Genomic DNA, 25,704 nt, shown 5'->3' with positions numbered 1-25,704 from the left:
TTAATCGTTATTATAGCCTGTATCTGTAGTAGTGGGAGGGAGTATCCTTTGATATGTGATATGTGATATATGATCCACAATACCTACATAGGTATCCTATAGCTATGTGATATCTCTCAGAAAATGAAATGATGCTATGGAGTTGGGATACTTATCTCCATAGGTATCCTATAGCTATATGATATCTCCCTAGGATATATTGTCCGCAATACCTCCATATTTAACCACTAGACTGGGAGATATCTTGTCTACAATACCTCCATCTTAACCACTAGACCAGACTAGGACATCTTCCATTATGAGCTGGGGTACATAGGCTATGGAGACTTCACACCACATAGCTTATCTACCCCCAAGTCCCCAACCACATACCTATTTTGAAAAGTTGGAGGGAGGCATTACAAGGAGTGATAACTATTTATATTTCAAATGTTTACACTACAAAGGATTCATTTAATGCTCTACTAAAACATTTTTGATAGATAATTCATTATCAAAACTCAAAAGTCAGCCACAAAATATAAAGGGCTAGGATTAAAGTATCGGTTTTTACTCTTCACCGTATATCCTTGGTTTTCTAACCGCTCTACCAAGCCTTGTATGACAGGCTATAGGATTTTTCTTATGATCTTGCTTTGTTTTCTTCGCATTAGCCGAACCTTCATGATTAGGAGATTTTCTCTTCCTCTCATCCTGCTTATACTGAAAAAAAATAGCAAAATAAGCAGAGTACAAGCTTATGTGTGTACAATTATGGGGTAACTGGTATGTTCCATATTAGCTTACCTTTCCGTTTTTCTTACGGATGTCAGGATGTTTCAATGGGCTCTTCTCACTACGACTCGTAGCCGCTTTGTCCTGAAAAAAAAAAGCAAAATAAGCATAATACAAGCTTAAATGAAACCATGTCTTATGTGTGTACAATTATGGGGTAACTGGTATGTTCCATATTAGCTTACCTTTCATTTTTCCTTACGGGTGGCAGGATGTTCCGTTGGCCTCTTTGCACTAGGACTCGCAGCCTCCTCTTGATAACCCCTCTATTGACACACTCTCATCACCCCCTTCGTTTTCAAAAGAAGAGAATAGATTTTTGGATACCTCGTCTGGAACCCTACATATAACACAAGAAGATGATTAAAAAACGGAAGACACAAAAAGAAAAGAAAAAATAAAGTAGTCTTAAAAATATAAATACTGGAATTCAGTAGGATTGTCAAATGTCAAAAGCAATTGGCGAGGCTCGGTTTTCGCAAAGGAGGAAGTTGTATCTCCATCTGCACGCACCAAGTGTTCCCACCTTTTTTCCCAACTGTTTCTGCGGTTTTATTTCTCCTCCTCAGTAACTTCATTACCGGGGCATGGGAGCAAATCAATCCACTCTGACCACATACTATTTGGTGTAGAGTCATGGTTGTTTGAAAGTTGTCGCAAGCTAACAGTTGGATTATGGTTTACTATGACATTCAAACAGAATATTGTGGTGATAGATCGACTTAAAGCCTTTTGCCTTTGATAGATGATGGGAAGATCAATGATACGTGCATTTTATATAGTCTTTTTAGTCTATTCTTGCACGCATCTTTATGCTATTTTATTAGTTATTTGCTACGAATATGCCCCGAATTGCATACTTTGGAAGTTCTTGTCTTATTTGCAGAAATGAGCCATAAAGTAGTGAAATCAAGTCATTTACCATCCGTTTTGCATGCATTTGGAGGAAGAGATAATTTGGAGCGGGAAATATTGCTGTCTTGGGATGCGTGAAGCTATTTCGGGAGCTAAAAGGCCAAGTCAAAGACCAAATTACAAGACCAACCCGAGCTGGAACCAGGAACCACTCGATCGAGCGTTTCTTTTGGTCGATCGAGTAAACAACGCAGAACTGCTTCGATCGAGTGGCCAACTGTTCGATCGAGCCTTATCTTTTGTCGATCGAGTAAACAGACGCAGAACTGCTTCGATCGAGTGACTTAACTGTTCGATCGAGCAATTACAAGCTATTGGGCCTCAATTTACGTTAAGCTTAGATTAGGTTTATGTTTTTAGGCTATAAAATAAATCTAAGAGGAGGACGTTACTCAGCCCCCTCTTCACCTCTCTAATTACCTTTTCTTCGGTCACGCCATCACATTTTTTGTTCTTCCATTTCCGGATCATTTATTTGAAGAATCCTTTCTTCCCTTTTCTCTCTTTAATTTAATTTAATGTTTATTGTTTGTTCTTTCTTTATTTCTTGTTCTCCCTTAACTATGCATAGCTAATTCCCCTAGTATGTTAGGATTAGGGAAGCCGTGGTAGCGATGTTTTAATTGACTTATATAGATTAGTCTTGCGATAGGGATTGTATTAGGCAATTTAATTGTTATCCGGTCGAATGAATGCATGTAGGAGACCATAAATTTAGTTAACCCCGACCTAGATCGAAAGATTGGAAGGGAAGGCTTGCTTAATTACAATAGGGTATTGCAGTGAGGGCGAAAGTTAAGCTGTTTACGCTCTAGGGCGGTTTAAGGACCGAAAGGTGACGACCATAGCTCTTCTTATCAATAGTCTAATCGCCTTAGTATTCCCGATAGTATAAGATCTGATAGCTGCCACGGTAGACCGACTCCTAGCATACTTCCTTTCTCTTATTTTTAATCTCCTTTATTCCCTTCTCTTGCCTCTAGTTTCAGTAGTTTACTTAGTTCACAATCAATTCAACCCCCATATTTGTGACACCCTGACAGACCGAATTAAACAGATAGATAGCAACTTAGCCTCCCTGTGGAGATCGACCCTACTTACCACTGACTTCTGTTAGTAGTAACTTAGGTATTTATTTTTGGTACAAAACGACCGTATCAAATTTTGGAGCCGTTGCCGGGGAGGCGACGCTTTTTATCTGTTTTAATTTTGTCTGTTTTTCGCCTCAAGGGAAGACTGAGTACCTTGAGGCCGTTCTTATCTTTTTCTTTAGTGCTGTTTTGATAAGTCTTACAAGTCTATTAGACAGATTTTAGAAGGAGATTGTCGAAGGGAAGGCTTGAGTACCTTCGACCCTTTTGCCAAGATGACGTCCGTCTCTCGACTTATTGCTCAGTTTGAAGCTCAAACTGAAAGATCTACTAATGGGGAGAGGAAAGAATCTTGGGGTTGTAGTAATCACTATGATCTTGCTCCTCCACCGAGGCCTAGACCACAACCGTTCTTTGACAAGGCTACCCACCGCCTTGTTATTCCTTCTCACCGCAACCAATTCCCCCACTTGCTCGGAATGATGAGGCTGAAAAAGTTAAGTCAATGATAAGGGCACTTGGTGAGGAATTTTCCATCCGTATACAGAAGCTAGAGGCTTGGGTGAATCAACTAGCTGTCGAGCAAACCCACGAGCAATATGAGCAAATCCAAGAGGAATGTGAGACGGTGTATGCTATCAACACCGACACCATTCCGTTTCATGAAGATACCCCGGAGGATGATTTAGACGAATTTTTGGAATTAATACTTGCTGCGTGCAATGCAGACACTCGATCGAGTGAAAAATCAACTCGATCGAGTGAACTTCTTCATCCCATCACTCGATCGAACGAAGCTGGAAGGGATCACCACGATCGAACAGACTCAGATACTGTTCGATCGATCACTGCTGGGAAGGAGAACCTCGATCGAACAGTCACAAAGTCTGTTCGATCGAGCACGGCTGAAGAACAAGATCTGGATCGAACAGTCTCTGTGACTGTTCGATCGAGCAATATGAGTGAAGAAAGCTCTCGATTGAGTACTGTGATACCTCGATCGAATTGCCTTGCTATGGACAGCACTGATACGTCAATAATGCCTATTTCTAATGACGATAAAAAGGAACATATAGTCAACTCCTATTCTGTTCAAGTTCCTTATCCACAACAATTGCTACCACACCGTGCATTCCTGGACCGTATCCGAGATCTCAATGTCGCTGATCACTACAAAGCGATGATTGCCCAGGTACCCTCTTATTCTGAATTTATTGGTCAAATTAATTGGTCTAAGAAGGATATTAGTGATGTTAAGGCGGTAATGAATGTTGCTATGACTGAAGAGTGTAGTGCACTTCTTCGAAATGGGATCCCGCCCAAAATGTCTGACCCAGGTCGTTTTTCTATACCATGTTCAATAGGGACCCATTCAATTGATAGTGCTTTATGTGACCTAGGAGCTAGTATTAGCGTTTTACCTTTGTCTCTTGCCTTGAAATTTGGGTTGACTAAGTTCACACGCTAAAAACGATCGCTCAAATGAAGACCATTCTTATGTTCGGGTCAAAGGAGCTTTACATGACGTACCTGTTAGGATCGGGAATTTCTATATTCCCGCAGATTTCATTGTCTTAAACATACCCGAAGACCGCAACATTCCCGTTATTTTGGGAAGACCATTTTTGTGCACTGCTGGCGCAATTATCGATGTCGGGGTTGGGACACTTACCTTTCAGGTCGGAGGGGAGGACTTGGTTTTTACTAAGTCTGATGACCCTAGGGAACCCATGCACATCACGCCATGTGATGATGTCCCTCATGAAGAGTCCTTTGATACACCGTCTGATAGCCCTTCTGAGTCACATATTATTGCTGCTTTCATGACACCTCCGCCCTATTCTGGGAGCGAATTGGAGGAACATGTCTTTGTTTCTCTTTCTACAAGTCTTGACAAGTTCAAAGACCCGGGAGGTGAGATGGGTGCTCCTAGCATGAAGTACGGAACTGCCTGGATAGACGACCCAGGAGGAGGTGTTGATAAAGCTACGCCGTTTAGGAAAAAGCTGCGTGATGAGGTGATAGATTGGGACCCTGGATCTTTGTGGGAAGTCATTGTTCCTACATTGCCAAGCTTTGGAGGCCGGATGTCCGCTGACGATTCCGAGGCTACCACGTCCGAGTCGAGGCCTAGTAGTAGGCCGATGATTTGTGCTTTTGGATGATCTAGAAAAAGGTCGTGCGGGACCTCATAAACCCAGCTCTCTCAGGAGGCGGCCGGACTGTTTTATTGAACTTTTGTTGAACTATTTATTTCTCTTTAGCTTTTTGTTGAACTTTAGACACTGTTTTATGAACTTCCCATGTATTTCTTGCTTTTAAGTGCGTGTTTTGCAGGTCAAAGTACTCGATCGTATGATATTGTGCTCGATCGAGCACTTTTTGAGGCAGCTTTCACTCGATCGAGTGATAATGTCCTCGATCGACCAGAACCAAACCCATGCTTACTCGATCGAGTCCTTCCATGCACCAGTTCACTCGATCGAGCTGTTCCAAGTGCTCGATCGAGTAGTTTTGACTCCCAGCTGCTGTTTTCCGTCTATGGAGCTACTGTTTGACTTTCTTTGACCTCCCATGTTCATGGTCGGTTTGGGGAGGTCCCCTCTTTATGACGTCTTGTAAGTTTTCCGCTTTTACTCTCTTCCTCCTTTAGTTTGCATTTTCCTTTCCATGTTTTGGTACAATGGGGGCATTGTACAGTTTGGTTTGGGGAGGTTATGCATCCATATCTGTGTCTGCATCTTGTTTTTATTGCATTTCTGTTATCACGTTTAATTTCAGTATGCATTGTTGTTTATTTTCATAAAAATCAAAAATAAAAATCAAAAATCTCATAAAAATTGAAAATTTTCAATTTTTTAAAAAATATTCACGTTTATTTTTGCATATAGGTTGAGTCGGAACGGTAGATTTCCGTGATGAAATTGCACTTTAACTTGTCTTTTTACTTGAGCCTTGCACTTTATTGACACTTATTAGCTGAGTCTTGCGCATTTCTACGAGTTTTTGTTCAAATTTAGCTGACTGTTTAGACTTGACCTGATAAATTGGCAACCTACTCTACAATTTCTGAGTTTTAGAGCCTTATAACTGGTGACATTCATGACCGGTTCATGTAGGAATTGAGAGTAGTACTCCTTGCATAGCATGTTCATTATTTTTGCACTTTTATGACATTCGATTTCTTGTCAAATGCATACATTCGGTTTTGTGGTCGGTGTCACATGCAGGGAGGTGCTTATAAATTTTCCCCTTTTCTTATATTTTTCACCCATTTAGCTCCACTTTAGCCAAATATAGCCTTTTTGACCCATTAGCTACATCCAAAATTAAGCCTGCCTAGTCAAGCTAGTTTAGTATGTCTTTTGTGGTATGTTTATTCCGTCTTCAAGTTTGGCTCGTGTGTATTGTTGGAGTTGGTGGAAAATAAAGGAAGGAAGGATGAAAAGAAAAGAGAAAAAAAAAAGAAATTGAAAAAAAAAAAAAAGTGATACGTGAAAAAAAAGAGGAAAAAAAAAAGAAAAAAAATTGAATCATCAAAAATCACGTTATACAGTGAAGTAACCAGAAGAAGAAAAGTTGGAATATTTGAGCTGGTTTGATTTTGAGACCGTATGTGTTCACTTTTATATTGTGACGGTCTCACTCCTCCGTTTTATTCATATCTTTTTGAGGAGATTGTGTTTTGAGTAGTGAGTTTTGTGCCAAAGAAGGGCACTTGTGTTTGATTTTTCAGTCAGTTGAGATTTGGATGGTCCTATATGGTCTTGTTTAGGAACTAGCCTGACGCTTTACCTCCACACTACCATAATTTGTTTTGCCTTTTCTCACCTGAACCTCACTTTCCCATATCATTTGTAAGCCCTCAGCTGTGACGGACATTGTTGGTTGGAATGTATGTGTAGTACTTGAATCGTCTATCATTTTTGTTGCATGCATGTTATGTAGGTCGCAGTCTAGGTGAGTGACTGTTTCTCTTTCTCTCTTTTACATATATTATTCACCCTTTGCTTCATGAGAGAAGAGTGACCACGTGAGAGTCCGATTTTGTTAGTCTTGCAAGGTCGATAGGTCAGCTTTATTTATGGACAGCTCATAATTCGTTTGCGTATCGACTGCTTAGCTTAAACTATTAATCTTTGTTGCATTAAATTGGTTCAAGTAGACAAGTTAAGCTAGCTCTGAGTTATCTTTTTCCGTTCCTTTAGTTGCATTTAGTTTACTCGGGGACGAGTAAAGGTTTGGTTTGGGGAGATTTGATACGTGCATTTTATATAGTCTTTTTAGTCTATTCTTGCACGCATCTTTATGCTATTTTATTAGTTATTTGCTACGAATATGCCCCGAATTGCATACTTTGGAAGTTCTTGTCTTATTTGCAGGAATGAGCCATAAAGTAGTGAAATCAAGTCATTTACCGTCCGTTTTGCATGCATTTGGAGGAAGAGATAATTTGGAGCGGGAAATATTGCTGTCTTGGGATGCGTGAAGCTATTTCGGGAGCTAAAAGGCCAAGTCAAAGACCAAATTACAAGACCAACCCGAGCTGGAACCAGGAACCACTCGATCGAGCAGTTTCTTTTGGTCGATCGAGTAAATGTACGCAGAACTGTTCGATCGAGTGGCCAACTGTTCGATCGAGCCTTATCTTTTGGTCGATCGAGTAAACAGACGCAGGAACTGTTCGATCGAGTGACTTAACTGTTCGATCGAGCAATTACAAGCTATTGGGCCTCAATTTACGTTAAGCTTAGATTAGGTTTATGTTTTTAGGCTATAAAATAAATCTAAGAGGAGGACGTTACTCAGCCCCTTCTTCACCTCTCTAATTACCTTTTCTTCGGTCACTGCTACTGTTACTTTTGTTCTTCCATTTCCGGATCATTTATTTCAGTAATCCTTTCTTCCCTTTTCTCTCTTTAATTTAATTTAATGTTTATTGTTTGTTCTTTCTTTATTTCTTGTTCTCCCTTAACTATGCATAGCTAATTCCCCTAGTATGTTAGGATTAGGGAAGCCGTGGTAGCGATGTTTTAATTGACTTATATAGATTAGTCTTGCGATAGGGATTGTATTAGGCAATTTAATTGTTATCCCATTCGAATGAATGCATGGAGGAGACCATAAATTTAGTTAACCCCGACCTAGATCGAAAGATTGGAAGGGAAGGCTTGCTTAATTACAATAGGGTATTGCAGTGAGGGCGAAAGTTAAGCTGTTTACGCTCTAGGGCGGTTTAAGGACCGAAAGGTGACGACCATAGCTCTTCTTATCAATAGTCTAATCGCCTTAGTATTCCCGATAGTATAAGATCGATAGCTACCACGGTAGACCGACTTCTAGCATACTTCCTTTCTCTTATTTTTAATCTCCTTTATTCCCTTCTCTTGCCTCTAGTTTCGAGTTTACTTAGTTCACAATCAATTCAACCCCCATATTTGTGACACCGATGCACCGAATTAAACAGGATAGATAGCAACTTAGCCTCCCTGTGGAGATCGACCCTACTTACCACTGACTTCTGTTAGTAGTAACTTAGGTATTTATTTTTGGTACAAAACGACCGTATCAATCAACATTGGTGTAGGGTTGCCAATTCACCTACAAAAACCCAAAACCATTAGGGTTGTGTTAGAAATGGTATGGCTAGTTGGGAAAATTGATAAAGACAAATTAAAATGACATTACAACAACTAGAAATATAATAATGACTCAAAGAATATACAGGTAGTAGGAATTCTTTTCTTTATTCCCTTGGTAGAGTATGTAAAGAACATAAAAAAATCCTAGGTGAGGCAACGGCAATACCTGTTCAAAATAAGGTACTAGCTATTTAAGTTCGTAGGTTTGCATATATTAACAGATGTGGTATATGAATAATTATTATCGTAATGTCATACTTAGTCTCACTTATTAAACAGGTTACTATCATAAATATGGATTAACTATTATTCTCAAACACCAATCTGAACTTATCACAAATAGTAAACCAGTAAGAGGGATAAATTTCAGATATAAATATAGATTATAGGTTGTGGAAGCACATTTACATCTTCAGACTTTAAACATTTAAATAACTGTAAGTAGTCTGATCGAGAAAAACGTTTCTTCATATTGGACATAGCAGCACGCCGAATTTGTTTTGCGCAAGCGGCCATCAGGGAAAAACTCGTTGCATTAAATTCGGCGAGCTTCTTCTGATGGTCCATGCTTGCTAGACTTGGGATCCGCAGGAAGACCCACATCTGAAAAAAGAAGTGAAAAAGAAGAAGAATGAAAAAAGAAGAACGACAAAACAAAAAAGATAAAAAAAAAAGTCAAACCACAATACCTCCAGTGCAAAGACGCATCCAAAGAGAGTTCTGGTTTTCGACTTTTTTTTCTGCTTAAAACCTATGTGTGTTAGCCCAATACGCAGCTCCCCATGCGTACTTGGGAATGTCATTAACATCTCTTAATAAATTGAGCCATGATAGTTCGATCGAAGAGCTCCCATTGCCTTGTTTAATTATGGTCTGTATTATCCCTAATAGAGCTACTGCTCGGCAAGTTTTGTCAACCTCGGAATCATCATGATCGTTGACAGATTGGCAACGTTTCTCCACATAGTCACTCAACTGGTCGGAAGTAAGTTTATTGCCTTCCAACTCCAGGCCAAGTAGCTCTTTGCATGTTGCCTTATCGATTTTTACATCCGATGTGCTCACTACGGGCCTACCGTCGATTGGTAAGCCGGTCATGTAGAGAACATCTTCAAGACCAAAATAAAGTTGAACGTCTCCGAACACAAATGTTTGGGTTTCAGGATTGTAGCATTCGTATAATACTTCTAACAGTTTTTTGTGGGAGTGTAATTTAAACCCAATGTTGAAAAGTCGGTCAAAGCCGGAGCCTGCAAGTTTTTGTTGTACTTTGTCAGGTAACTTTATCTTGATATCATACGACGCCAGCCTTTCTCTAATATTCACAGTCCTTGGAGATTGGACCATCTCTGCAAAGTTTGATTAACTAATGTTAAAGGCAGCACAAGAATTCCAAACAAAAGCATCATCCTCAAGTGAAAAACCATAACTCAGAGAATGGAGTTTTCAAATCTGTCAATGATATTAAGCATTAAAGAGAGAGGACCATCAACAAACAGTCCAATCGAAGGATCATCAATACTAAGTGATGCAAAAAAAGCTTCAAGAGACGAGTGCATTAATAAACTACAACGAGTTTTCGATTTTGAAACCGACTTATTATATTGGCTACAAAATGACATTGCTTATTAGATTCAAGGATTAATTTAATATTGCGAAGTATCATAATTTTGTATGCTTTATTGAGAGATTAGCAATCAGACAAAATCCAAGTATTTATCAATTACAACCATAATTTTATAAAACAGAAGCGAATTAATCATAGCCACTCAAACATATTTTGCACAAGTACACAGTAATACAACGCCAAAACACTTCTTCAACTCACAATTCACCATATCCGCAAATCTGAAACTGATGAAACAAGGATAACCACCAAACCAAAATATTCCAACTTTTACCCAACTCAATTTATATATATATATATATATATATATATATAGAGAGAGAGAGAGAGAGAGAGGTTCTCATGAGTCCCTCATATCATATGAGTCCCTAAGTCCATATAAGAGCCTTTGGATGAAGGGAATGGATGGATGAGATTGCATCTCAATGGATGGCCATAAATCTCCCTCCCTAATCTTGTACAACTTCTTCTAATTCTGTATAACTCCTTCACCATTCTAATCTCCCTTCTCACTTCCTCATAATTCACTCTCTCACTTCTCTCTCATTCACTCATTCTCTCTCATTTTCCACCCATCCTCTCTAAAAAAAACCAATTAAAAAAAAACTAAAAAAAAAACCAAACCAAACCCAAAACAAAACAGATCCCCACACCACCACCCCACCGACAGCCACCATTTCCGACCTCCAAACCGCCGCCTTCATCACCTCCCTAGCCTTCCATTTCCTTCATCCAATGGCCCTTAGAAGGACTTATGGACTCAAATACATCAATTAAGTCCACCATATGTATTTGAGTCCATGTTCTTCTAAATCGATGGGGCAAATGAAAGCGCTAGGGATTTGATGTCAATATGTGGCTACAAATTAATCCCTCCACTTTTTCTCTAATTAACTCATCAATTCAATTAACCTACCTCACTAATCATTCATCATCTCATTATCACAACTCCTTCTCCTCTCTCTACATCTCACTTCTTCTTCCTCTCTAAAAACCCAAAATAATCAAAATCCAAAAAAATCATTCATTCATTTCTTCTTCATTCACCACCACCCACCACTACCCCACTGCCACCCCACCGCCACCCACACCCATCGCCACCACCACCGCTGCCGCCGATAACTTTTATAAATTCGTTTTTTTTTTCCAGATTTGGCGTCTCATTATTTTCGTCATTTTTTTTTCAGATTTTGTGTTAAATTTGTTGTTTGGGGTCGGTTTATTTTATTTGTTAATTTTTGTTGTTATTTATTCTTTTCAAATCTCTTCTTGTTATACGTTTTTTTTTTTTAAGATTTCGGGTTTTAAATCTCGTTTTTTTTTGGTGAGATACTTTTTTTTTTCATCTAAGATCTACTAAAATATTTTTCATAAAATTTATTGTTTTAATCTTAGCTATATAAAAATTCTTATAATTTGTTGATTTTAATCTTATATTTCACATTTTTATATAAAAATGATATAAAATGACTAAAGTTACACAGTTATGGGCAAAAGTTATACTATTATGGACTAAAGTTATACAAAAATGGACTAAAATTATACAAAAATTGCCTAAAGTTATACAAATAAGGACTAAAGTTATACAAAAATTGACTAAAGTTACACAAATATGGACTAAAGTTATACAAATATGTACTAAAGTTATACAAATAAGGACTAAAGTTATACAAAAATTGACTAAAGTTATACAAATATGGACTAAAGTTATACAAATAGGGACTAAAGTTATACAAAAATGGACTAAAGTTATACAAAAATTGAATAAAGTTATACAAATATCTACATTAGAAATGTGTTGAACTTCTACTCAATGAATGTATAACTCTAGTAACGATATGAATAACTTCTACTCAACGAATGTATAACTCCAGTAGAAATGTGTGTAACTTCAATGAAAGTATAACTTTTATTTTCTCATTTCTCTTTGTTGACAAATGAAAAAAAATACAAGTATAACAACAAAAAATAACAAATAAAAAACAACACTATAAATTTGAATTTATATAAGTACTGTTTTATAAATTTAGTCCATATTTGTATAACTTTAGTCCATATTTGTATAACTCTAGTCAATTTTTGTATAACTTTAGTCCATTTTTGTATAACTTTAGCCCTTATTTGTATAACTTTATTCCATATTTGTATAACTTTAGTCAATTTTTGTATAACTTTAGTCCTTATTTATATACTTCCTCCATTCTTGAATGATCTACCCATTTTCCTATTTGGGCCATTTCACTTTGATCTACCCATTTCATTTGTTTCTATTTTTGGGTATAGAAAATGACCAAGTTGTCCTTGTTACCCATCTTTATTTACAAATATTGCCATTACTTTACCTCCTAATTTTCCTATAATTAACACTAATAATACGATTAACCCCTAATTACTCCCTCCTTTTTTTCTCATTTCCCACCAGATTTCCCATATACCCCCCCTTATCATCATTTAATTTCATATTCTCTCATTTACTCTCCCTCTCTCTAACCGTCTCTCTAGATCCTTCTCAAAAAAACCCTAAAAACTCTCTTCCTCTCCGCCGCCTGTCCATTCTTCTTCTTCTCTGATCTTCACTCTACATCTTCCTCATTGTCTGCTCTTCCTTTCTTCATTCTTCGTACCATTTTTTATCTCTTTCTCATACTAATGGATCCTAAATCTAAACCTTCGTACCGTAAATCACTAGATAATTGTTTATATATACCTGGTGTGGGACATGTGGTTCCTGATACCTACTCAGGTTATGGGTCACTACTTGATTCTGATCGTGATGATGAAGCTGAGGTTACATCGGCTTTTTATGGTGATCAAAATACCATTGTTCCTGATTCTTTGGTTGATGATGTTCATGCATGTGTTGCTGGAAAAAGGTCTCTGTCTGGAAAGTTCTAGATCCGGTGATTTATCACCAAAATCCAAGAAATTCAATGAGTTTTATGAGAGGATGATGGAAAAGTATAGGAAAAAGGAAGAAAAGGCAGGTAAATCGAAGATTTATAATGTTTATTTTGATTTCTTTTTTAATTTTATTTACTGAAAGATTTCATATTGTTTTGGTTTATTGAATAAGTTCTGTGTTTTTCTTATGTAGGAGTTGAAATTGTTGAGAAGAAGGCTTTTGATGTGGAAAGCTCTAGATCTATTGAGTTATCACCGAAATCAAAGAAATTCAATGAGTTTTATGACAGGATGATGGAAAAGTTTGGGAAAAAGGAAGAAAATGCAGGTAAAGCTTTAGATCTATTGAGTTATCACCGAAAATGCAAGAAATTCATTGAGTTTTTGTTTTGTTTACTGTAAACATCTTAACAATACTGTGTTTTTGTTTTGAATGGGTTGATATTGTTGACGCCAAGGGTATTACCGGGGGACGTTCTGGATCCACTGTAAAAAGGAAGCGAAATTATTGATTAAGGGAGGTTCATTTCTTTTACTCTTTTTCAAGTGTAATAAACTTTGTTTGTTGGGTTTGAATGTTGGTGTTGCTGCTGATTTTGTTGTGTTTACTGCTGATTTTGTTGGTGTTTGCTGATTTTCATTAGTTGAACTGTGACTCTCTGGTTATCTGTTGAACTGTCACTCACTGGTTTACTGCTGTTTCTGTGTTTTGATGGAGAATTTGTCAATTTTAGGGTTAAAATGGTCATCTCGTTGAACTGTCGATCCACGTTTATCTTTGTTTTTGTGTTTTGATGGAGAATTTGTCAATTTTAGGGTTAAAATGGTCATCTCGTTGAATCCACAATCGGTTTATCATTGTTTACGTGTTTTGATGGAGAATTTGTCAATTTTAGGGTTAAAATGGTCATCTGTTGAATCGATCACCATCGTTTATCATTGCTTTTACGTGTTTTGATGGAGAATTTGTCAATTTTAGGGTTAAAATGGTCATCTGTTGAACTGTCACTCACCGGTTTATCATTGCTTTCGTGTTTTGATGGAGAATTTGTCAATTTTAGGGTTAAAATGGTCATTTGTTGAATCATCACTCACTAGTTTACTTTGGTTGATCGTTGTTCTTTGGCTTCCATATTCTGTTTTACAATGATCTACCCATTTCCTAACATGGCCCAATCCACTATGATCTAGTCATTTGTCTAAGTTCTTTGTAAGACTCTACCTCAATGAAGGTCTTCACTTGACTGAGAGGTTGTCTTTGTGTTGGTGTACAACAGTTAATGACAATACTCAAAGAAACCTAAAATAAGTGCTCCATATAGTAAAAACAGATTTCCTTGTGACATTGAACTTATTTGCCACTTCATTCATCTTCCCATGGGCAGGTTTACCATTTTTGCAACTCTCAAACAACAAGCAGACGATTCTATGCCTTTGATCGTCAGTCAGATTTGGTTTTTTCATAGCCCAAATATAGTTGGTGTAATTTTACTGAATTTTTTTTTGTAATGCTTGTAATTTTCTGAGAAGTTTAAGAGTAGTTTGTGTAATTTTATTTGAGAACCATTGGTTATTTAATCCTATTATAGCTGGTGAAACATGACTTGAGGTCTTGGTAATCACATCTTTGAAGTGATGTAATTTGGTGGGAGATTTAAAAGTTCATCCAAATTTTCATTTCCCTCCCATTTTTCCCACTGTTTTACACCAACTTGCACTCCTTCTTTACATGAAAAACCGGGTACAATTAAGAAATTGGTGGGAAGTTTATGCCTTACCCCACCAATTATCAATTGTACTTTATTTGTTAATTAAGCTGCCAAATTGCAACTAATCTACTTCCCTTGGTTGTTGAGCCAAAAGTAAATGGGTAGATCATTGTAGAATGGAGGAAGTAACTTTTATCCTAAATATTGTTTTATGACTTTAATCCATAATGATATAACTTTTATCCTAAATATTGTAACTTTAATATTTAAAGGGTACAACTTTAGTCCATAATAGTATAACTTCAGTCATTTTTTGTATAACTTTAGTCCAAATTTGTGTAACTTTAGTCCAAATTTGTATAACTTTAGTCCATAATAGTATAACTTCAGTCATGTTTTGTATAACTTTAGTAAAAATTTGTATAACTTCAGTTAGTTTTTTGTATAACTTTAGTACAAATTTGTATAACTTTAGTCTAAAATTGTATAAATTACACAAAATTGTATAAATTACACAAATTTGTCAGTTTAAAGAGTATAACTTTAATCGTAAATGGTATAACTTTAATCGTAAAGAGTACAACTTTAGTCGAAAATAGTACAACTTTAATTCCAACAAAGTTCTAAAATAAAAAAAATTAACAATTTAATATATAGGAAAACTAAAATCTAAAATAAAGTTACACTAATTCATCTTTTTATATAAAAATATATAGCAAAACTAAAATCAAAAATCGACGACAACTACACATAATGAGAGAATATAAAATAAGACGATATTTAACATAAGAGATATGAAAAAAATATACTAGATCTGAAAATACGATATTTTAAAAAAGAAAAAATAATGTAAAAAACCGGTTTTGAAAATAATAACAACGAAAACAACAACCCCGACAACAATAACAATAACAACACTAACACCAATTAAAAATCTGAAAAATGAACAAATAACAAAAACAAAACAATAACAAAACAAAAAATAAATTGAAGAAAAACAAAGAAATTGAAGAGGTAACAAAATATCAGATCTGAGACGGAAGTGATGGGTGAATGGCGGCGGCGGAAATCTGGTGTGGTGGTGCGAGGCAGTGGTGGTGCGGTGTGGTGATGCGGGTTATGGTGGGTTCGGTGTGGTGGTGCGGTGATGCGTGTGTGCGGGGTGGTTGAGGGAGGGTGGCCAGCCGAGGGTAGTGGTGGTTGCGGGTTATGGTGGGTTCGGTGTGGTGGTGCGGTGATGCTTGTGTGTGGGGTGGTTGAGGGAGGGTGGCACGTAAAGATCTGGTGTGGGGATCTATGGTGATGAAGGCGACGGTTTGGAAGTGATGAAGGCGGCGGTTTGGAGGTCGGAAATGGTGGTTGTCGGTGGGGGTGGTGGCTGCCGGGTTTGGGAAATGGTGGCTGTCGGTGGGGTGGTGGTGTGGGGATCTGTTTTGTTTTGGGTTTGTTTTTTTTTTTTTTTGGGTTTGTTTTTTTTTAGAGAGGATGGGAGGAAAATGAGAGAGAATGAGTGAATGAGAGAGATGTGAGAGAGTGAATTATGAGGAAGTGAGAAGGGAGATTAGAATGGTGAAGGAGTTATACAGAATTAGAAGAAGTTGTACAAGATTAGGGAGGGAGATTTATGGCCATCCATTGAGATGCAATCTCATCCATCCATTCCCTTCATCCAAAGGCTCTTATATGGACTTAGGGATTCATATGATATGAGGGACTCATGAGAACCCTTCTCTCTCTCTCTCTCTCTCTCTATATATATATATATATATATATATATATATATATATATATATATATATATATATATATATATATATATATATATATATATAGATTTAGATCCGGTGAGAACGATCACTCGGTGAGAACGGTGAGAACATACTAAGAAACAAGCCCAATTATAACACTAATAAAAAATCTAATATATTCTCACTGTCTCCTCAAACTAACAGGCCCCCCGCACTTTTCAATCCAACGTAACCTCTCTCGTCCTTATCCACAACCTCAACCCGTCGTCAGCCACCTCGCCGGAGCATAGTGCCACCTCGCCGGTGCACGCACTCTGCTTTCTGTGGTTGAACATAGTTAATTTTTTAACATTGTCTTGGTCCATTCATTCACTTCGCTGCCATCCACCGCCCAACCGTTGCGTAGCTGCCGCTGCGGCCTCCTTCGTCGACCACCAATATGACGACGACTCTACCTTCTCCTTGTGTTCATCCAACTTGCCATCGAACCCTATGCCTCGCCATTGTGCTTTTTACATCGTCGTCTCCCAATCCACTGCCCATACCAACCAATGGCATCGGTACTGGGACTCATGATGCTGATGTAGCGGCGTCGTGATTCCGAGCAGCCACGGATGGCTCAGATTGAGGTGAAGGCGTGAAGCCATTGGTGTCTGTAGCAACAAATTTGTGTATATCTGCAAACAAGTAGAGAAAACACAAAAGAATGCGACAAAATAATAATTTTATTAATTTAAAGATTTCGGGTACAATCTTCTAGTTATTCTACTGATTCGATTTCCGCACTCGGATGAATATGAGGGTCTTGATTTGAAGACTTGATTCTCCTTAGATGAATTTGATTTGCTTCTCTTCAGTTGACTGCGATGAACGCTTGATGTCGGATCGAAGAGTAGATTTCTTTTTCTCTAGCTTTCTCTTGGAAGAGGATTTTTTGTAGAGAGGGTTTCTTTGTAGAAAGGTTTTGTTTGTAGTGTGATTTTCTTTGTAATTTTCTGATTAGCCTCAAAATGAGAGCTAATGCTTGTATTTATAGAAAAACATAAAGGGTTGTTTACACCTTAGGTGGACTTGGTAGTCTTGGCATTTCTATAATGGACTTGGTAGTCATTTTGGCCCATTTGAATGTATTTGACCCATTTAGTGAGTTTGACCCGTTTGTCGGATTTTATCACTTTAGAGAGTCGAACCCGACTAAAATAATTAAAAATGGACTACTTTATCTAAATTTCGTCCAAATTAATTACATTATTTTGTATATCCTTTGACGGGTCAATATTTTGACCTTTGACTTTCGACGTGGCAACATTTTGACTTTTGACTTCCAACGTGGTACTTGTACAAAATTTTCGTGCCTACAAATTGCCCCCTCGAGACTTGGTCATGTACACGACTTGAGTGTTTAAGCATGATCGGGTCTCAACTTATCATATCCACTACTATGGCTCCGTCCGAACTTGACCCATATCATTTCTCGATTTTGTTTTGATCATATTCTGTAGGCCATCTTCTTGTAAATTTGTGAGTGTGTATCCGTATTTGTCTTACATCCTTATGTCAAACCACACACTTTGCTTTCAATATTTGGAAACTTGATTAAAGCTCAGAACCCAACATTTGGAAAGACGGTTATTTCCTTGCGCTATTTCTTTCCAATTACAGTTTCCTTAGTTTTCCACTTTCTGAATATGCCAAACAGAGGAATTATTCTCTCCGGACATGAATTTCCATATTATTGCTCCAATTCTTGTTTCCATAATTCTCTTGTTGCTCAAGTATAAAAGGAAGGGAAGGCCTCCATAATTTTACACCATTGGAAACGCCAGAGCTCGAGTTTGCCCCAACTTTCGACGACGAGAAGCCGAATCACGTGACCTCGAAGCCCCTCCTTAGTCTGCGCCTTCACCAAGTTTTGAGACAAGCCAGAAGAGCATTCTCATACCGCACCGAGCCAACGCTTCCGACGTATAGGTGAGCAAATATTCGAATTTCACTAACCAATTTTTATTGTATGCACTATTTGTTTTTTGACGCTATAAGGATAGTTGACATTACCGTATGACCACTGATGATTCGGCGCCGAACTGCTGCTTCACGACTGGCTGCACGTAACCCAATGCCCATCATTACCTCGACACGGTCCAAGGTTCTCAAAGTTCAAATTTTCACCCCTTCTTTTGGCGTGTGGACTGCGAAACCGAGGTGGTTGTTGAGTTTGATGACGGGACTGACATTGGTTTAATTTATTCGAGCTCCGCGACGATAGACAAAACTGACGCCATAACACCGAACCCGCGAAGCTTGTGCCCAAGCATGGTTGATAGGATGACGTTTGACCTTCGACTGACTCGTTGATGGTGTTTGAGACAAACTACATCATCCTTACCGACCCCTTAGCTTGTTGACGGCAGAACCCTTTTGACGACGGCGCCATCGACTTTATGCTTGAAATCTGGATGCCGTCGGAGCGCATCGACAATCTGCCGTGACGAAGAATAACATGATGCCAAGTGAAAGCTGCTCTGGAAATCCGAAATCCGATGGTGAATAGTCCATGAATCCCAGAAGAAGAATTAACTTGTCATCACTCGTCTTCAGATTTCAATTTTGATACCCACCAAAGAAATCAATTAAATTGGTGAACGAACTGTGTTTCAAAGGGGCTTGAATTTCACTTGACATGTGAAATTTGAGCCAATTTCAGACCAATGACATTTAATTTGGGGTCTTAATTTATTTTGAGTTTCTTTCTTTTTAATGAAATGGTTTTGGGGGGTTGTTCTATTGGTTTGCAGGGGTAACAACTTTTGTGAAGTTTTGTGAAGACTTTGACATTATGACTTCAGTCATCATTGCTTTTGTCTGTTTCACCAAGTCACCCGTGATTCCCATCACATACACCACTTTATATATATATATATATATTTTTTTTTAAAAAGAAATACGTGGTTCACACCACATGTCACCTCTTTATTTCCTTTTTTTTTTTAGGAAATATGAGTGGTAATTTGGTTTTGTCTTTGTCTCAGGGGACGATATGGTGCACTTGAAGGCGAGCGAATCTAAGACGACTGGCAAGAAGTACTTAGTGACGGTCGACAGTGCTGATGACGAAGCAAATAATGGAGTTAAACACACCATCTTTCCTTCGATGACGGGTCCCTTTGCTGAGTCGTGGTTACCGTTGACATATCCGTTAAATTTGGATTGCTGGTGGCAGAAACTTGAAAAACCATTGCTGGTGCTCCTTTCATCACATCATCGAGAAAGTGCTGACACACTATCCTTCTCGAAGCTCTTACACTCTCGATGCTCCAGAGGTGAAGCTCAACGAAACGGCAGTTTTCACTTCGGATATGAATTTTCTTATATTCCACGCTACTGGGAATGGTTAGAAGACATTCTTTGCGTGTGCCGCAACAGTTTGAGATCTGTCTACATTTATGATGCAGTTTACGCCTCACTTTTCCTTTACCGCCGCAGTAGTCAGCTAGTTGAGTCATTTTGCGATTTTTGGTGTCCACAGACTAACACTTTATTGACAACGACGGGAGAAATTTCAATCAGCCTTTGGGATATCCGCTCTATCACCGGACTACCTCTAAGGAGCTCATTTTATGATGAAGTATTGCCTTCAGTCGAAGAACTCCAATGCTTTGATGAGAACGATCAACCGTACTTGTCCCCAAGTTGCAAGTATTTATTTTCTGCGTTCCACCGGATTTCTCTTTTGGCAAACAAAAATGGCAAAGTACCCTTTGAAGACTGGTGTCGTTTTTGGTTTAAAGGCGTCTCCAAGTATTTTCCTTCATCTAATGCCACAGGGAAGGCACATTTTCCGATTCTACGACAAGATTTTTCTTCATACGGAGAACCTTCGCAATGGAACGAGACCACTCATGACTTCTTTCTTATTTTAGGTGTTCCGGAGGTAGAGAGACGACAAACATATCTTGCAGCCTTCCTTTCTTGTTGGCTCTGCGCATTTGTTCTCCCTGTTCGTGACCTAGGCCACATACGAGCGAGCGTCTTTAATGTTTCTTCTTTGTTAGCGAGCAACCACATGGTCTCTTTGGCCATACGATTATTAGCGAGCATTTATCGAGGTATGAACGGCATTTCTACTTCGGCAACGCCGGGCAAGGATCATGGACATTTTGCTGCGCACTATGTTCACGGGTGGCTTGCCAAATACTTTCGTTCACATAGATCTGTTAGCCATTCGTTTGTTGAAGGCACTATGATAGAGTTTCAAGGTCTCAATGCTGTCAAAACTTTTCGGTCTACCGAGGCAAAAGAGCCGATTCGATCTGGCACCCAGATTTCGTGGCACTCCAAATTTCATGGGACTAAGGAAGATGCGGAATACAAGGATGATGGCCGTAACATGCTGCGTCGACCGAAAGACTTTCTTATTGCATCGCGGCCAGCGTCTTAACTTTAAGGCATGATGACAACTACATCGTTGAACCGTATAGTCTTCATCGCTTTGCGCGACAACTGGGTTTTCATCAGGATGTTCCAGGTGTACTTGATCGTGATATTCTTGGTGGCAACCTCGAACGCCTTTTCCAATTGTTCATGACCTCTATTTGCTTGAGAACAAATTCACGGTTTATCATCCCGCGAGAAGATTCAAAAATTGGCACTTCAGTCACTCCGGCTTATGCGACGTGGTTGAAGCGATTTTCTGAGTTAATAATTCCATGTGAGGTTAGAAAGTCATCAAAATCTCCGCTTCGGAGTGAGGTCAGACGGTCTTCAAAATCTCCACTTTTGAATGAGGCTAGAGTGTCTTCCAAATCTCCACTTCTGAATGAGGCTAGAAGGTCTTCTAATTCTCCCGACGACGATGATGCCATTCTAATTGTGAAAAGAAAGTGAGACATAGTTCAAGGCTTGGCGAGCTCGGATGACTTTGTGAAACGTCCTTTAAAGGCAAAGATTATACAGAGCTCACTCCAGTCATCCGCGGGTCATGCCGTAGCAGAGTAAAAAAAGAAAGTGAAACGTGCTCGAAGTCAGGTGGATCAAACTTTGAAGAAGAGGCCATCACCACCAAAGGGTCAGAGCAACTCGAACGACGCAAATTTGAACGATGCAACTTGTACGCCTTTGTCGGTTCCCTCGAAGGTGAAGCTTACTCCTAACCTTGCTCGTTCGTCTTTGGACGAAGAGGGTCTTCCTGTGAAGGAGATTGTAAAAGAAAATCCCACTAGCACTCGATCGTTTGGATACAAGGCTGAGGAACCTAGTATTCGGCACCTTCTTGACGACGTTCCTGAAGCAGACGGGTTTCTTTCAACTGAAGACTTTCCCGTCCTTGAAGAGGTAAATGTTTTTTTTTTTTTTTTTTTATGTATCATTAACCCCGTTTTTTTTTTTTTTTTTTTTTTTTGCAGGGTTTCATGCCTTTGTTGAGCACCGTTGATGATTTTTCAGACCTTCATGTTGTATTAAATCCCGATAGTCCTACAGAGAAAGCGATGTTTGATGCCATTATGAGTCCAACCAAAGAAGTTTCCTTCGCAGAAAACATGATCCTTGAAACTGAGCGACAAGCGTATTTGTCTATGGCGAACAAGTTGCGAGCAAAGTTGTTGGCATCTCCCATTGCCGAGATTCGAGCACTTGAAAAGGACTGTGAAGCCGTCTTTGAGTATTTCAGGTCAAAGAATGTTGATGTCTCCACTCTTCGTGCCCATGTGGAGAATTATTTTAAGGCTGCTTTACAACTTCAAACTGTGGGAGGAGAATACACGATGAATCAGCCTCATCCTTTGGAGCTTGAGGAACAGATTAAGGATATCGACGACCGTATTTCGAGTGCCGCATCTTTGGAAGCTCAAGCAACAAAGGAACTCGAGACTTTCCAAAGGAATTTCGAGGAAGATGCGTCAAAGAAAGAGCGGTTGAAGAAGGAATTGGAAGAAGTACAGGCGAGGAAACAACAGTCGGTTGCGTCTATTGCTGCTGCAAAAAAGAAGAAACTCGATCGAACCTCAATTGTCAAGACTTTGACTCACGATAAGTCCTCTTTGGAAGTACGTATGACGACTGCAAAAGAAGAAGCCGGGAAGATTGAACATGCTGAGAAAACTTTCACTGAAGCTTATGAAACTTTGAAGAACTTGCAGTGGCTCCTATGATGTCATTTGTTGTATCTTCTTTTTTTTTTCTTTGTCTTAGATATGTTTTTCTTTTGACACTTAAGAGTGTGCGGTTTTTTGATTTTGTTTGGGGGGGGGGGGGGGTTTGGCCGCACCTAAGTAAAAGTATTTTACTTAAGCTGCCTACGTACCTACAAAGTAACATACTTCGCAGGATCAAGCCAACGTAGTTCCTTAAAGGGATTTTTTTGTTGTTGTTGTTTGGATCGTTTTTTTTTTTTTTTTTTTTTTTTTTTTTTTTTTTGGGAAAACGTTTTTTTTTGTTTTGTTTTTGTTTTTGTTTTGGGTGTGCAGTTTAGGCTCGTGCTTAGGAGCTTATTGCAGAATCGTTGTCTTACGCGTAATAGCGCTTCAAAAACTTGGCGTTGATCGGACCAACACGTACTCCATCACTATCGACAATTTTGTACGCGCCGTTGATGTAGACTTCTTGCACAACGTACGGTCCGTCCCACTTGGAGGTGAATTTACTTTCGGCTTTACGAGGCATTATGATGGGTCTTCGAATTGCCAAGACCATATCGCCAACTTGAAAAGATCTAGGACGAACTTTTTTATTGAACGCTCTTGATAGCCGAGCCTGGTAGCACTCCAATTTCTGCTGCGCATCAAGCCTTTTTTCATCAAGAGCTTCGAGTTCGGCCAAACGCAGCTTGTCATTTTCGCCTTACGCCAAACCCATTTGAACAGCCATACGAAGAGAAGGGATCTCCAATTCAAGTGGAAGGACCGCCTCTACTCCGAAAACCAAGGCATAAGGCGTTGACTGGGTAGGAGTTCTATACGTGGTGCGATACGCTCAGAGTGCTTCTCCAAGCCTCTCATGCCAATCACGCTTTGATTTTGAAACCATTTTCTTCAACAGATTGCATAGAGTTTTGTTGAAGGCTTCGGCGAGACCATTGGCTGGCGCATTATACATTGAGGATTTGTGTTGCGCGAACTTGAACTTTTCAATCAAGGCATCCATGAAATTGTTGAAGAAAGGTTTGCCATTATCGGTAATGATGTACCTTGGGACGCCGTATCGATATATAATTTGTGTTCGCACGAAATCCACGACATTCTCCTTTTTCACTTCTCGAAGGGGAACAGCTTCAGTCCATTTCGAAAAATAATCAGTTCCGGCTAAGATGTATAGATGTCCAGCGGACGACTTATTTGGCAAAGGTCCAACTACATCGAGTCCCCAATCTTCAAAAGGCCATGATGCGACAGTGGGGTGGAGAACCTCCGGCGGTTGATGGATAAAATTTCCATGAAACTGGCATGCGTCACACTTCTTTGCGTAATCCATGCAGTCTTGCACCATCGTAGGCCAGTAATAGCCCATTCTTTTGATTCGGTCGCACAACTTTGTTCCCGATTGGTGAGCACCACATATACCAGCATGAGCTTCCTCCATGGCGTACAGACCTTCATCTTCATCAAGACATCGTAGCCAAAGTCCATTGAATGATCAGCGATACAATGTCCCTTTGTAGTAGATGAAACGAGAAGAACGACGTCGCACTTCCATCTTATACCTCGGATCACTTGGCAACTTATTATGCTCCAAGTAGTTAATGATTGGTTGTCGCCAATCTTCTTTGTCGACGACATAAACTGAAATCGCATTCACATCTTCTGTTGAATCGTCATTTTCTGCTAAATCGTCATCTTATGCTTCTGGTAGCACAACCCATCTTTTACAAATTGGAACTGTAGTAGGAACACTTGCCCCCAGTGCCAAAGTGGCTGCGAGATTTTCGAGAGCGTCAGCCATCTTTTTGGCACTCCTTGGCACATGATCTAGGAAGAACGAATCAAAATTTTGCAACAAGCGGGAAGCTAGTTTGTGATATGGCACAAGACTATCCTCTTTCACTTCGTATTCACCAAGCAATTGATTAATTATCAACTTGGAATCACCATAGATGTTAAGATCTTTGCATCCCATTTCAAGAGCCATTTGTACGCTTATGATCAAAGCTTGATATTCGGCGGCGTTGTTTGTGTACAATTCCGGCAGTATGAATGAATATGGCACGAGGTGTTTTTCTGGCGAAATGAACACGACTCCGGCTCCTGCCCCATCCTGACGAGCGGCTCCATCGAAGTACATCTGCCAAGAAGAAAGCACGTCGATGTAGAAAACTTCTTCTCCAGGGAGTTCATCGGAGAAGTTCCACTCTCCCGGAACTGGATGATCCGCTAAGAAATCCGCCAATGCTTGTCCCTTAACAGCTTTCTGTGGCACATAGACTATGTCATATTGCTTCAAGAGCACGGCCCATTTGGCGAGTCATCCCGAAAGCACTGGCCTTGACAGAATGTGTTTGATTGGATCGGCTTTGGAAATTACATGCACGGTGTGAGCTTGAAAGTAGTGACGCAACTTTTGGATAGCAAAGATAAGAGCTAAACACATCTTTTTGATGGGCGAATATTTTAGTTCGGCCCCAACAAGTGTGCGACTCAGATAGTACAAGGCTCTTTCTTTACCGTCCTCATTCTCTTGGGCACACAATGCCCCCATGGAGTGTTCTTGGGCAGAAATGTACAGAATGATCGACTTCCCCGGAATTGGTGCGCCTATGACTGGAGGAGTTGACAAGTATTGTTTGATGTTTTCGAAAGCTTTGCGACAAGATTCGTCCCATTCGAAAGGTGCGTCTTTTTTCATTAGATGACTGAACGGATGACATCGTCCTGCCAAATTGGAAATGAATCGACGAATGTAAGCTAAACGCCCTTAAAGGCTTCGAAGATCCTTGAGTGTAGACGGCTCAGGCATGTCTTGTATCGCCTTGATTTTGGATTGGTCTATCTCAATTCCTCGATGACGGACGATGAAGCCCAAAAAATTGCCCGAGCTAACACCGAAAGCGCACTTTAAAGGATTCATCTTGAGTTTACACTTTCGTAGCCTTTCAAAAATTGTTCGAAGATCTCTCACATGATCAACTCTTTTCTTGGATTTGACAACGCGATCATCGACATAGCACTCAACAATGTCATGCAGCACATCGTCGAAATTTTTTTGCATAGCTCGTTGATACGTAGCTCCCGCATTCTTTAACCCAAAGGGCATCACTTTATAGCAAAATATGCCCTTAGGTGTTTGAAACGCAGTGACTTCTTCATC

The 25,704-nt window shown here is 39.2% G+C and overlaps 2 protein-coding genes and 1 long non-coding RNA gene across 3 annotated transcripts; all 3 read right to left on the bottom strand.

Moving 5' to 3' along the window:
• Positions 1-786: 786 nt before the first annotated feature.
• LOC141621295 (uncharacterized) lies at positions 787-1,529 on the bottom strand. The gene is made up of 3 exons (XR_012532199.1): positions 1,199-1,529; positions 960-1,114; positions 787-858 (listed from the first exon to the last, which is right to left on the bottom strand). It is a non-coding gene; the product is annotated as an uncharacterized LOC141621295 (long non-coding RNA).
• A 21,847-nt stretch (positions 1,530-23,376) lies between these two features.
• LOC141617043 (uncharacterized) lies at positions 23,377-23,982 on the bottom strand. Its single transcript, XM_074434212.1, has one exon. The coding sequence runs from the start codon at positions 23,980-23,982 to the stop codon at positions 23,377-23,379; it is 606 nt and encodes a 201-aa protein (XP_074290313.1).
• A 255-nt stretch (positions 23,983-24,237) lies between these two features.
• LOC141617041 (uncharacterized) lies at positions 24,238-25,242 on the bottom strand. The gene is made up of 2 exons (XM_074434211.1): positions 24,922-25,242; positions 24,238-24,807 (listed from the first exon to the last, which is right to left on the bottom strand). Exons 1-2 carry the CDS (start codon positions 25,240-25,242, stop codon positions 24,238-24,240), a joined length of 891 nt encoding a protein of 296 aa, XP_074290312.1.
• Positions 25,243-25,704: the final 462 nt, after the last annotated feature.

The sequence above is a fragment of the Silene latifolia genome, chromosome X (genome assembly GCF_048544455.1).
Source record: "Silene latifolia isolate original U9 population chromosome X, ASM4854445v1, whole genome shotgun sequence".
In the NCBI taxonomy this organism is placed as follows: Eukaryota; Viridiplantae; Streptophyta; class Magnoliopsida; order Caryophyllales; family Caryophyllaceae; genus Silene; species Silene latifolia.
This window is presented reverse-complemented; position numbering and strand designations above follow the sequence as displayed.

What these genes read in the sequence shown, in the direction of transcription:
- LOC141617043 (XM_074434212.1), bottom strand. Translation starts at nt 23,982, where the DNA reads ATGGAGGAAGCTCATGCTGGTATATGTGGTGCTCACCAATCGGGAACA.
- LOC141617041 (XM_074434211.1), bottom strand. Translation starts at nt 25,242, where the DNA reads ATGAAAAAAGACGCACCTTTCGAATGGGACGAATCTTGTCGCAAAGCT. An exon ending in TTCAAGCTCACACCGTGCAT is followed by an intron (nt 24,808 to 24,921) that starts GTAATTTCCAAA and finishes TATGTGCCACAG; the next exon opens with AAAGCTGTTAAGGGACAAGC.